Source organism: Oncorhynchus tshawytscha, linkage group LG05 (assembly GCF_018296145.1).
Source record: "Oncorhynchus tshawytscha isolate Ot180627B linkage group LG05, Otsh_v2.0, whole genome shotgun sequence".
Lineage (NCBI taxonomy): Eukaryota > Metazoa > Chordata > Actinopteri > Salmoniformes > Salmonidae > Oncorhynchus > Oncorhynchus tshawytscha.
This window is the reverse complement of record NC_056433.1, coordinates 71,025,399-71,039,302: the sequence shown is the minus strand read 5'-3', so window position 1 is coordinate 71,039,302 and position 13,904 is coordinate 71,025,399. Positions and strand designations below refer to the sequence as shown.

The window sequence follows — 13,904 nt, the reverse complement described above, 5'->3', positions numbered from 1 at the left end:
GTATATATACAGTGTTGTAACGATGTACAAATGGTTAAAGTACAAAAGAGAAAATAAATAAGCATAAATATGGGTTGTATATACAGTGGTGTTTGTTCTTCACTGGTTGACCTTTTCTTGTGGCAACAGGTCACAGGTCTCTCTCTCTCTCTTCATGCCGCTTTCCACACAGAACTAGTGTTGCTTGACCACGAGACACTTGCGTTTAGTCTGCATGGTCAATGCAGCACATGCAACAATGTTGATGACAACGATGTTGTTTCCACTTTAATCTTAATATAAATCCGCAAGCGTTCTATAATTACAATATTAGTTTGTATTTCTTACATCTGCAAACAGCTAGTTTGTATTTTCTTAGCACTAATGCTAATCGCTAGTTAGCTGGCTAGGTAACTAGCTAATAAAAGTACTGAGCCACAGCAAACGTAGCTAGCTAATACAGCCTGATACCAGTGCTGGTGGAGGCCTAAATCAGCATGTTGTTTGTGCAACAGTATCTTCTAAATCAAAGAGGAAATAGGCGAAGCATGAATACGTTGGCTACATGAATAAAGATTTAATGTAGCCAAAGATTATAGTGTCCCCTAGGAAGCACTCACATGGAAATGCAGGAAATGCAGAAATGGATGGAAATGCAGGAAATGATTTTAGGTTGAAGTTGAATTGAACAGTATAAAACAATCAGAAAGGAGAAAGACCCCTTTCAATAATTTAGAATGTATGTGTTGCCACCCTAGGATCACTCACTACTCATAAAGTAAATGTAGAACTTTTATTAATCGAAAATATAAAATACCGTCAAAAATGTGAAAAATACCATGATATGATATTTTGGCCAAACAACATCAGATCTTCAACGTAATATCCACTATAAGAACCGTACCCAATTCTCCACGTTGAAATTACGTGTTGTGCCCAGTGGGAGGCTAGTAGTCTGGTTTACGCAGGGATATTAGATGGTCCGATCACACAAATTGCCTGGGTGGCAAACGTCTGGATGGATAATGTAATTTATCCGCATAGTAACAAACCCCCACCTTACAACCCATGCGAGCCCATGTATTCACACCCCTTGCTGGCGGATAAAAAATGTTGCAGTTTTAAAGCAAATTTCCTGCAATTCTACAAATTTTGCATGGGGCAGAGATTTATTTAGCTGTTTTAAAGCTAATCTCATGCAATTTTACGCATTATTCCAAAAATATATACAGTGCAATCGGAAAGTATTCAGACCCCTTTACTTTTCCCACATTTTGTTACATTACAGCCTTATTCTAAAATGTATTAAATTGTTTGTTTTCCTCACCAATCTACACACAATACCCCATAATGACAAAGCAAAAACAGGTTTTAGAATTTTTTGTAAATGTCTTAAAAATAAAAAACTGAAATATCACATTTACACAAGTATTCAGACCCTTTACTCAGTACTTTGTTGAAGCACCTTTGGCAGCGATTACAACCTCAAGTCTTCTTGTGTATGATACTACAAGCTTGGCACACCTGTATTTGGGGAGTTTCTCACATTTTTCTTTGCAGATCCTCTCAAGCTCTCTCAGGTTGGATGCGGAGCGTTGCTGCACAGCAATTTTCAGGTCTCCAGAGATGTTTGATCGGGTTCAAGTCAAATGCCTGGGCCACTCAAGGACATTCAGAGACTTGTCCTGAAGCCACTCCTGCGTTTATCCTGGCTGTGTGCTTAGGGTCTTTGTCCTTTTGGAGGGTGAACTTTCACCCCAATCTGAGGCCCTGAGCACTCTGGAGCAGGTTTCACCAAGGTTCTCTCTGTACTTTGCTCTGTTCATCTTTGGGCGCCAGATAGCCTAGTTTTTAGAGCGTTGGGCCAGCAGTAACAGAAAGGTTGCTGGGTTGAATCCCCGTGCTGACAAGGTAAAAATCTGTCGTTCTGGCCCTGAACAAGGCAGTTAACCCACTGTTCCCCGGTAGGCCATCATTGTAAATAAGAATTTGTTCTTAACTGACTTGCCTAGTTAAATAAAGGTAAAATAATAATATATTTCCCTTGATCCTAACTAGTCTCCCAGTCCCTGCTGCTGAAAAATATACCCACAGCATGATGCTGCCACCACCATTCTTCACAAAGGTTTCCTCCAGACGTGACGCTTGGCATTCAGGCCAAAGAGATCAATCTTGGTTTCATCAGACCAGAGAATCTTGTCTTTTAGGTGATTTTTTGGCAAACTCCATGGAGGCTGTCATGTGCCTTTTACTAAGGAGTGGCTTCCATCTGGCCACTCTACCATAAACGTCTGATTGGTAGAGTGTTGCAGAGATGGTTGTCCTTCTGGAAGGTTGTCCAATCTCCACAGAGAAACTCTGGAGCTCTGTCAAAGTGACCATCGGGTTCTTGGTCACCTCCCTGACCAAGGCCCTTCTCCCCTGATTGCTCAGTTTGGCCAGGGCCAGCTCTAGGAAGAGTCTTGGTGGTTCCAAACGTCTTCCATTTAAGAATGTTGGAGGCAACTGTGTTCTTGGCGAGCTTCAATGCTGCAGACATTTCTGGTACTGTTCCCCAAATCCGTGGCTTGACACAATCCTGTCTCGGAGCTCTACTGACAATTCCTTTGCCCTCATGGCTTGGTTTTTGCTCTGACATGCACTGTCAACTATGGGACCTTATATAGACAGGTGTGTGCCTTTCCAAATCATTTGCAATCAATTGAAATTACCACAAGTGGACTCCAATCAAGTTGTAGAAACATCTCAAGGATGATCAATGGAAACAGGATGCACCTGAGCTCAATTTTCGAGTTTCAAAGCAAAGGGTCTGAATAAGGTATTTATGTTTTTTGTGAATGGGCCTAGCCCTCACCCTCCGATCCAACAGGTCCCAGATGTGATGGATTGAGATCCCATTGAGATCCCAAGTACAGCGTCTGGTTGCTCTTCATTACACACCACAGACCAGCAAATATTATTTACATCATCAACATATGAATCACTACAAAACTTATTGTATGACCTCTTATACACTACAGTGGGGAGAACAAGTATTTGATACACTGCCGATATTGCAGGTTTTCCTACTTACAAAGCATGTAGAGGTCTGTAATTTTTTATTGTAGGTACATTTCAACTGTGAGAGACGGAATCTAATACAAAAATCCAGAAAATCACATTGTATGATTTTTAATGTTATCAATAAAAGTGACTCCAGCAGAGCAACACTAGTCTTTTAGCCAGATGTGTAATGCCAGCAGTCTGCTGAATCTTTCACACCCACGGCCCAACGATGGTACTGGACCTGAAATTATTGGCAGTTTTTGTAGTATTTTAATTCTATAAAATCAATTTTCAAATGTTCCGAGCTAGCCCTCCTGATGTCGTTCAACCCCACATGGACTACGACAGTGTCAGCTCCCGGCATCTGTGGTAGAACAGTCGGAAGCAGCCTTGTTATGTCCTGTACTTGTGCTCCTGGGTAACACAGGGTTTTTGTCTTGGGGACCGAGATGTTTCTCACCATAGAGCTGCCTATGATGACAGGTGATGTTGAATGGGCCGGTCTCTCAGGCATCCTCACTGTCTGGTGAGGCTGGGAGCTCCGAGGATTTGAACCCAAGGTAGAAGGCACCGGAGAGGGAGACAGAGCCGAGGACGAAGACGCAGGTACCTCTGGATCCGATCTTGATTGGGAAGCCACCACGGACGAAGGCAACGGAACCTCTAGATCTAGGGAGGCAAAGCTGTTTCTGGTCTGTGTCAGTTCCAGGCTCAACATCTCCATGGAGACCCCCGTTGCCAGAGGACGCCTTCTTCGACTTCCACGGCGAGTGACGTACCTCCATGGCTGGTTGGTTGGGTCGAGATCAGCTCCGTTCTCCAGGGAAGGGGAAACCCCTTCGGGGATGGAACCCTGCCTAGCACCGGCCAGTTAGCTGTGGAGAGTAAAACTTCCACCAGACCAGAGCGGCGTCCGGCTACTGGGGTGGAAGAAAAATAAAAAGTAGGTGGGCGTGGGTTCCCCAGTAGCTATGTAGGTTTTCTACTTGCTTGCTAAGAGTAGCTACTTCACTCCTGTAGTCCTCCGCAAGCAAGCAGTTGCTACATTGAAAGTCAGCGCAGTCTTCATTGTCCCGGAACAAAGCAAAGTAAACTCAGCTCCTGCAATGTTGGAAACGTTCAATAGTGGTCTCCATTTGAGACGCTGAGCCAGCGAGGCTAGCTGGGCTTTCACGTCTCTCCCCCTATATGGAATCTGGCAGGATCCTGGAACAGATAGCTAGGCTAGCTGGGCTTTCAGGTCTCTCCCCCTATACGGAATCTGGCAGGATCCTGGAACAGATAGCAGGGCTAGCTGGGCTTTCACGTCTCTCCCCCTGTATGGAATCTGGCAGGATCCCGGGACAGGTAGCTGCGCTCACAGCAATTTAGCCCAACAGAGGATTCAAAATAAAATAAAAGTATATAAAAACACTGTCAGTTTTTAAACCGAGATCTTTAGTTCAGATTTCAGCGTTCGACAAACCTCAAAGAGAGGTTTCTAGGGCATTCAAAAGGTCAGAAGGTCAGAGTAGAGATCAGTACTGGTCACCACCCACTGGGCAAAGACTGGTTGAATCAACGTTGTTTCCATGTCATTTCAACCAAAAAATGTAATGTGATGTTGTTGAATCAACATGGAAAACTGATTGGATTTGAAAAAAGTAATCAATTTAAGGGAATTGTGTTATTTTTTCCCTCAACTGAAATCCATTGACGTGGTGAATTTTTTTTTTGATTTCACGTTGAATTCATGTTAGTTGACAACTCAACTAAATGTATATCAAAACTAGACGATGAACTGAAGTCTGTGCCCAGTGGGCAGTAGAGAGACGCCATTATATTACAACCAGTGGAGTGGCCTGATAATGATTGGTACTGGTCTAAAACCGACAGATAATTGGGCTTGTATCGATCGGAACTGGTTTAGTGAGTCAGTTAGTCAGATAGTGTTTTTTTAGGTCAGGGTGAGGATAGATGAACAACGGAATGGAACGTCCCCCAGGAGATGGTTTCCATGACACCCAACCTTCCCTCCACACCCTCCCAGCCATACCCCCTTCTCTCTCTCTCACACACACACACACACACACACACACACACACACACACACACACACACACACACACACCACACACACACACACACACACACACACACACACACACACACACACACACACACACACACACACACACACACACACACACTCCTCCGTCTGGGAGCCTGGTAAACAGAGGCAGACTGTAGAGTTGTGATCTGGTATAAAAACACTCAGATACATTTGCCTAAAGGGCCCCTGTAATTGGTGGACTAGTTAAGAAGCATGTGGGCATGTGTGTGTTTTGTGTGTGCTTGTGCGTTTGTGTGTGTGCAAGCGTGTGGGCGGATACGTGTGTGTGCCGTGTTGTCCCAGCAGTCTCAGCAGGAGTCCTGCTCCAGACATTTACATTAATAATACACTACATTTTGTACACCGCTTGCTGAAACAATAACTAAATTAAGACAAATACAATACACACACACACACACACACACACACACACACACACACACACACACACACACACACACACACACACACACACACACACACGCACACACACACAGCTAGATGATTCAAATGAGAGGCTAATGAAATGGAAAAACAGGAAGTCCTTTGTCACACAAACAGTAAAATACTAAATCAAAGGATAAATGATGAGACTAATTGGGGTTTAGCTTATCCTCTCATTCACCTATTATTATCTGACCCTGCTGGTCATCTATGAACGTTTGAACATCTTGAAGAACAATCTGGCCTTAATGTCTATGTACTCTTATAATCTCCACCCGGCACAGCCAGAAGAGGACTGGCCACCCCTCAGAGCCTGGTTCCTCTCTAGGTTTCTTCCTAGGTTCCTGCCTTTCTAGGGAGTTTTTCCGAGCTACCGTGCTTCTACATCTGCATTGCTTGCTGTTTGGAGTTTTAGGCTGGGTTTCTGTATAAGCACTTTGTGACATCTGCTGATGTAAAAAGGGCTTCATAAATACATTTGATTGATCTACATATTAATATTCAGAAAATAAGAGCCGAAAGCAATACAAGTCAATAGTGACATACCGTTGAATGTGTGTGTATGTAGTGTGTGTGTGTTGTGTGTAAGTAGCATGTCATTGTGCCCCATATTCCCCTCCCATTCCCATCCCTGGGAGCATTCTAATATGGAATTCTTAATCGGATGGCGGTGGGGTACGCCGTGTTATCAGGGTGTGTACAGTGTGTCTCTGTTTGTGTGTGTGCGTATCCGTGCGTGTGTGTGTTTGTCTGTGTGTGTGTGGCATGCATGAGGAGGGGTGTTAATTAAGTGACGTGTGTTGTTGCCTTAGGGATGGCTAGTAGTTAGCTACATAGACCTCGTTACTCCCCTTGGTTACTGTGCTGTCAGCCAATTAACAGCTAGCTAACTAACCCTGCACTAACTGCGCTATGGCTAACAGGGGAGGAAGATGAGCAGACTTGCCCCCCAGACACAGCCCTGCCAGGTACAGAGACAACAGACAGACATCCCAGGAGAGGAAGATTAGAAGGAAGAGAAAAAAACCAGGGAATAACCAAGCACAGACCTTCTTCGCTCCGGTCAGAGCAGCCTTCTGCAGTTTACGGTAACAGTATTTGGCATAGCCGCTGATCGCCACTCCTGGAAGAAATAACACACACACACACAGAGGTTAGTTGTTAGATCATACAGCAACGTGTTGTAATTACCGAAGAGAAGTGGACTGAAAACACTGGTACAGGAAGGAAACAGAGATAATACACACACACACACACAATAGTTCATTACTGGAGGGTAACACTGGTCTGATTCTGGAAACACACCATACTGCTCCAGGCCACTGACCTCCTGACCCTACAAGAACACACGCACACAAACACACATACACTGACACAATGTTCAACCATCAAGTTCCTGTTGTCTACATAGTTACATACACACAACAGCAGGATTTCACTGAGGTAACAGTCCTAGCAGTTACCAGTTACCCTACACTAATGTAAAAAGACTGAACTGATGCCCAGGACTCTCCCCTTAGAGAGACTGCAGTGCAGACAGATGTAATATGGGTCAGAGAGGAGAAGTGGAGGGAGAACCTCCTTTCAATCAGACAACAAAATGATCTAGTAAAATGAATTAGTAGACACCCATATGAAAAAATACTATAGCATACTATGCTCTAAATACTGTAGTATTACTATATTTATAGTATACCTTTTGCAGAAGTATACTGTAGAAACACTGTCGTGTTTTTGTGGACATCCCTGTAGTACACTGTAGAAAAGTTTACTATAGTATAAACACTAATATTACTCCAGTAAAGACTATATTATAAACTGAGTGGTTAGAGCCCTGAATGTTGATTAGCTGAAAGCAGTGGTATATTATACCACGACAAAACATTTATTTTTACTGCTCTAATTACATTGGTAACGAGTTATAATAGCAATAAGGCAACCTGGGAGTTTGTGATATATGGCCAACATACCACGGCTAAGGGCTGTGTCCAGGCACTCCAGGCATCGCGTCGTACATAAGAACAGCTCTTAGCCGTGATATATTGGCCATATACAACACCCCTTCGTGACTTATTGCTTAAGTATACACTACCGTTCAAAAGTTTGGGGCACTTAGACATTTCCTTGTTTTTGAAAGAAAGCAAATGTTTTGTCCATTAAAATAACATCAAGTTGATCAGAAATACAGTGTAGACATTGTTAATGTTGTAAATGACTATTGAAGCTGGAAACGGCTGATTTTTAATAGAATATCTACATAGATGTACACAGGCCCTTTATCAGCAACCATCACTCCTGTGTTCCAGTGGCACGTTGTGTTTGCTAATCCAAGTTTATCATTTTAAAAGGCTAATTAATCATTAGAAAACCCTTTCGCAATTATGTTAGCACAGTTGAAAACAGTTGTTTTGATTAAAGAAGCTATAAATCTGGCTTTCGTTAGACTAATTCAGTATCTGGAGCATCAGCATTTGTGGGTTTGATTACACTCAAAATACCCAGAAACAAAGAGCTTTCTTCTGAAACTCATCAGTCTATTCTTGTTCTGAAAAATGAAGGCTATTCCATGTGAGAAATTGCCAAGAAACTAAAGATCTCGTACAACGCTGTGTACTTCTCCCTTCACAGAACAGAGCAAACTGTCTCTAACCAGAATATAAAGAGGAGTGGGAGGCCCCGGTGCACAACTGAGCAACAGGACAAGTACATTAGAGTATCTAGTTTGAGAAACAGACGCCTCACAAGCCCTCAACTGGCAGCTTCATTAAATAGTACCCACAAAACACCAGTCTCAACGTCTGTGTGCGCCATTAAAATGCATCACCACAGCCAGCTAGCCACCACACACACATGCACGTAACCACACACATCACACAATATCTCTCATCCAACCTTTAGTATCGTTAAGGGGGTCCATGTGTCTGTAGATGTATCCCTCCAGGTAGGAGTGGAAGCGAGGTGTAGGCGGGAAGAAGGCCAGACACACAGCCATGAGCTCCCAGCCCCTCTCCAGACTATCGTAGCGGAAGTTCTCTGTGAGAAGTAGTGGATGAGGTTAGTGTTCATTTGACCTCAGGTTGACTGTGCATCAAGCCTGTGTCTAATGAATTAATAGGTTTGTTAATTATGTGTCCAGTAGTTTACACACTGTTAGTGTTACACAGTGTGTGTGCACGTAGCTGTGTGTGTTCAGGTGTAAAGCTGGCCGTGTGTGAGTGTGTGTGAGCGTGTGTGTGTGTGTGTGTGTCTGTGTGTGTACCTGTTGTCTGACGACACAGCTGAATGTAGAGTTCATCACGAAGACCCTGGCTGCTCCAACCACGCACTGCCACCTGGGAAGAAAAGAGAGGGAGGGGTAGAAGAAAGAGAGAAAGGACAGAGAAGGGAGAGAAGGGAATTATTAAAAGTCGCATAGGTTTCCATGATGTGCAGAATTTATAAACTGAAGGAAATTGAAGCTTAAAAGACATAAATGCATAAAATAACAGAGTAAAAAAGTAGAGAAGTGAGAAGCAACACAATGTAAGTAAATTCAAAGAGAGACATGAACAAGTAGAAGCAGAGAACGGAGAGAGGGATAATAAAAGGGCCTGTGCAGACCTCTAGGGCGATGTTCAGGGGGCCAGTCTTGGCGCGAAAGAGAGAGAGAAAGACAGAGAGGAAATGAGGGGGGTGGAATCATTAAGTCATGTTTATTTCCTTGATGCACAAAATCAGAAACTGAAGATAAATTGAAGCTTAAAGCACATAAAATGACACATGGCTGCAGAAGGGGAGACAATGGCTCAGCCCAAAATGACACCCTTTCCCCTTTTAGTGCATTACTTTTGACCAGGGTCCATAAGGGCTCTGGTCAAAAGTAGTGCACTATATAGAGAATAGGGTGCCATTTGGGATATGACATAAGGATATCAGAGAGTCTGCAGACCTCCAGGGCGACAGTGAGCGGGTCAGTCTTGGCCCGGCGGTCTCCCATGTAGGTCTGGATGAGTTTAAAGATCTCCACCGCCTCTCTCTTCACCGCACGGTCTGACGTCACGATCATGGGCTTTTTGATTGGCTCACTGCTCCACGCCAGCATGTTGGCTATGGACACCTTGCGCCGGAACAGACCCTGAGAGGGAGGAAGAGGAGGAGGGGGAGAGGAAGGAGGAGGAGGAAGGAATGATAGGTCAATATTTAGCTTTAGTTATACTAGATATTGTATAGATGTGTTTGTGTGAGACAGTGAGTACTGAGATGACTGTTCCTGTGTATTTTAAATTGTAAAGCGGCGTGTGTGTCTGTAATGTATCAGTGTGTGTTAAAGTGTAAAGTTAAGTGTGTGTGGGTGGGTGTACCTGTGTGTGTTTGTTAAAGTGTTTGGAGGCCCAGTTCTCAATGTCGGTCTCGGAGGACGGCTTCCTCAAGGTGAATTCTGGGAACACTCCACAGCTGGCGCTGGGCATCATGTTCCGAGCATTCCGACTCGCCTCGAACTGAGCACACGCTCCAAGATCCTCCGACTGAGGGAGAGAGGAAGAGAAGGAGAGACAGAGAGAGAGGGAGGCAGAGAGAGAGAAAGCGAGAGTAAGGTTGAGAGGGAGAGAGAAAGAGAGAGGTTGAGAATGAGAGAGCGAGAGAGAGACAGAGATAAAGAGAGAGAAACAGTAGCAGTAGACAAACACATGATGTTAAAAGGGAATGTTGTGAGGAAAGAGAGAGTAGAGGACAGCCTGACATCTTTTTTTCCCTTTAACGTCTAATTTTTTCTTTCTTTCTTTCTCTCTGCTCTGAGTTTGAGTAGCACTGTATTCCTTGGTAAGCACTTTCAGGCCTGCTATTTTCCACTAACCCCCGCATCTCCCCCTCTCCCTAACTGCCTACCCCCCCCGCTCTCTCTCATCCCCCACCAGTCTATCTCTCTCTTCCACCCTCTTTCTCTCTGATGGTTGATATGGGGGCAGATTTCTCTTATGTGAGGGCTAAGTTAAGTGTGTGTGGGTGTGTTTGTGTGTGTCTTACAATGTGATGGTAGATATAATGAGAGAGAGAGAGAGAGAGAAAGAGAGATACTGTATATATATATATATATATATATATATCTACATAATATGACATTTGTAATGTCTTTATTGTTTTGAAACTTCTGTATGTGTGATGTTTACTGTTAATTTTTATTGTTTATTTCACTTTATATATTCACTTTATATATTATCTACCTCACTTGCTTTGGCAATATTAACACATGTTTCCCATGCCAATAAAGCCCTTGAATTGAATTGAAAGGATGGATAATTAGAGGGATGGAGTGATGGGAAAAAGAGGTACTGTAGGCAGGGTTGCACATATGGAGCAGAATAAATCTGGCTTGTAGTTCCCCCCACAGGCTCCCATCCTTCTCTGGCATGGCTCCCATCTCTCTTCACACCTTAAAGAAGACCTGCTGTCTCTCTGTCTCACACATTCAGCAGCACACACAGAGAGGTGTGGGAGCATGTGACGTGTCTCTGTGTGTCTTTGTATATGGCCTGGTGTGTCAATGCCTTTCTGTGCATGTACTGGGATGTATGTGTGTGTGTGTGTGTGTGTGTGTGTGTGTGTGTGTGTGTGTGTGTGTGTGTGTGTGTGTGTGTGTGTGTGTGTGTGTGTGTGTGTGTGTGTGTGTGTGTGTGTGTGTGTGTGTGTGTGTGTGTGTGTGTGTGTGTGTGTGTGTGTGTGTGTGTGTGTGTGCGTGTGTGCGTGTGTGTGTGTGTGTGTGTGTGTGTGTGTGTGTGTGTGTGTGTGTGTGTGTGTGTGTGTGTGTGTGTGTGCATGCTTGTGTCTAGGTGATGTGTGTCTAGGCCTGTCTGGTACAGTGAGTCTAGATCATTCCTGTAGTCCGGTGATCTGTGCCTACATTCTAAGTGATGGTACATGGCAGTGTGTTATGTGTGTTGGCTTTTCTATCCTTGTGGGGACCTAAAATCAACAAAAGTCCCCACGAGGATATTAAAACAAGGAAATACGTGGTGACAAACATTTTTAAACTTAGGGGTTAGATTTAGGGTTAGGGTTACAATTAGGGTTAGGAGTTAGGTTTAGGATTTGGGTTAGGGTTAAGGTTATGGTAAGGATTAGGTTCAGGGTTAGGGGTTAGGAAAAATAGGATTTTGAATGGAAAAATGTTTTGGGTTCCCACGAGGATAGAAGAACATAACGTGTGTGTACCCTATCTGGTACAGAAAGTCCAGGTAAGTCCCTGTCTAAGTGACAGTAGGTAAGTGCAATAGCAGCAGTATGGATATTACACAGGGGATGGAACCGGTTCAGGGAACAGAACAGAAAACTGTAAAAAAATATATATATATATTCAAGGAACAGAATCAGAACCGGGAATGAAAGTGATCTATACTGTTCCAGAACAGAACCATTATTTGAAAAGAATGGGAACCGGTTAATAATGTTATTTTACGCTCTGGCCCTCCGTCTTTCAATCAGAAACTTCATCCAGTTTCTGCCTGACTGCCTTCTGTCTGCCTGCCTGCTGTCTACCAGCTGAAAATCTTTGCCAGTGTGTGTGCTTGTAGTCTAGCAGCCCCTCCCCCTCCAAAGCATAGCTGTAGCCTACTGACATTAAAAGCATGATTAGGAAGATAGGGAGAACAATAATTAATTAGAGAAGAATGGATTATGTTTTTAAATGCCAGTTAGGTGTACTACAGTTGTCACATTCTACACTGGATTTATTAACTACAAAAAGGTAAGACGTGTTTTAAATTCTGGTACCGCTCTGCACACACAAGCTTGTTAGCTAGATAGCAAGCTTTGGTCCAATATTAAATCTCTGACGTTCAAAGACATTCAAAGTTCCTTCATAGAAGCCACTCTGGAGGCATAATTCTGTGGGCCTAATTCAGATAACGCATGTCAACACAAGATGCCCAGCACTTCAAGCCAAGCTTCCTCCTCCACCCTCTCTCGCTTCCCACCCACAAAATGTCAGTTGTATCTCGTAAACTAATGTCAAGCTAAGGTTTAAAAAGGAACAGACGGAACAATATAAACCTGGACTTTGTTTGGTTCAAACCAGTTCAGAACTTTATTTTACTGGTCAGAACAGTGGAACGGAACTAAAAAAATAATTATTCTGTTTAGAACGAAACGATTGGAAAATAATTTTGGTTCCAACAACTGGTATTACATAAACCAATCTCACCCCATTAAAATAATGATCTGATTCTGCACATGATAAAACATGAATGGACCTGTGGCAGCTAGGGCGTGGCTCTGTGACAGAGAAGATGAGCTAGAGTTCGAAGTCACACAGTCACATGTGCACACACACACACACACACACACACACACAGAGACATAGAATATAAGAGCTAGAGTCTGCACTGCACTGACAGACTGTGTGTGTGTGTGTGTGTGTATGTGTGTGCGTGCATGCGTGTGTGTGTGTGTGTGTGTGTGTGCGTGTGTGTATGTGTGTGTGTGTGTGTGTGGATACCTGTGAGGGGTGTAGGAAGGGTTCAGGCGAGGCCAGGTTGGTCTGTACAGACAGGCTCTTCTCCAGCAGTGCCTGAGGGAAGCCCAGTCTGTCGAAGGTGCTGCGTTTCCAGTGGTAATGCCCGTGGTGCCCGTCGCTCTGTGCCAACGCCTCGTCCTCGCTAAACGCCCTCACCACTGGGCCTGGCAGGGGCAGGGGCACCGCCCCATCACTCTCGTACCCGTCTTTAGACCCTCCTCCCTGGTTAGAGCCCCTGGCCGAGCCCCCTTCCCCCGGGGCTGATTCCCAACTGCTCCTCTGTTTCATCACTTGCTGGGCCTCCCATGCCAGCCTGGCCTGGTTCAACACTGCCTCTGACAGGGTCCCTGACATCGGCCCCTCCTCCCAGTCCGCCCCAACACCACCACCCCCTCCACACCTTCCCAGCTCCTGGGGCAGGGAGGGTTTCCGGGTCTTGCGTTTGCGGTTCCCCCCGGGCGAGAAGCCCCCTCCACCTGTAGACCCAGAGAGGGAGAGGGAGTGGTGCTGACTGGAGCTCCAGGACATAGAGTCCTCGTAGAGCAACCTCTGGCCTCCGCCCTCGCCCCCCTCCTCGCTCCCGTAGTCCAGCAGCAGCCGGGGGTCCCGTATCAGACTCTGGCTGTGTTGGAGGGTGTAGGATCCTCCGTAGGAGCCCCCATACCCCCCCATGGAGGATGGGGTGGCCGTGGAGGTCCCGTAGTGAAGGAGCCGGTCGGCTGTCTTAGAACGTGGGCTGGAGGAGGACTGTTGGAGGAGGGGGAGGAGGAAGAAGATGACTTTATTGAATAATGTACACAAATGTCCAACTGGTGCCAGCAACCTTCCAGTTACCGTCCTACTGTCAGACATGGG

At 44.8% G+C, this 13,904-nt stretch overlaps 1 protein-coding gene across 2 annotated transcripts in view; it reads right to left on the bottom strand.

The window, feature by feature from the left end:
* arhgap39 (Rho GTPase activating protein 39) overlaps positions 1–13,904 on the bottom strand; it is a 162,873-nt gene that overhangs the window by 10,596 nt on the left and 138,373 nt on the right. Inside the window, exons 5-11 of one of the 2 annotated variants that reach the window (XM_024422213.2) lie at positions 13,032–13,796; positions 9,901–10,065; positions 9,489–9,674; positions 9,161–9,187; positions 8,820–8,892; positions 8,453–8,593; positions 6,610–6,683 (exon numbers count right to left, since the gene is read on the bottom strand). In XM_024422213.2, the coding sequence (XP_024277981.1) occupies positions 6,610–6,683; positions 8,453–8,593; positions 8,820–8,892; positions 9,161–9,187; positions 9,489–9,674; positions 9,901–10,065; positions 13,032–13,796 (1,431 nt within the window). The remainder of the gene's footprint in view (positions 1–6,609; positions 6,684–8,452; positions 8,594–8,819; positions 8,893–9,160; positions 9,188–9,488; positions 9,675–9,900; positions 10,066–13,031; positions 13,797–13,904) is intronic. The other variant, XM_024422214.2, reaches the window with a different exon arrangement.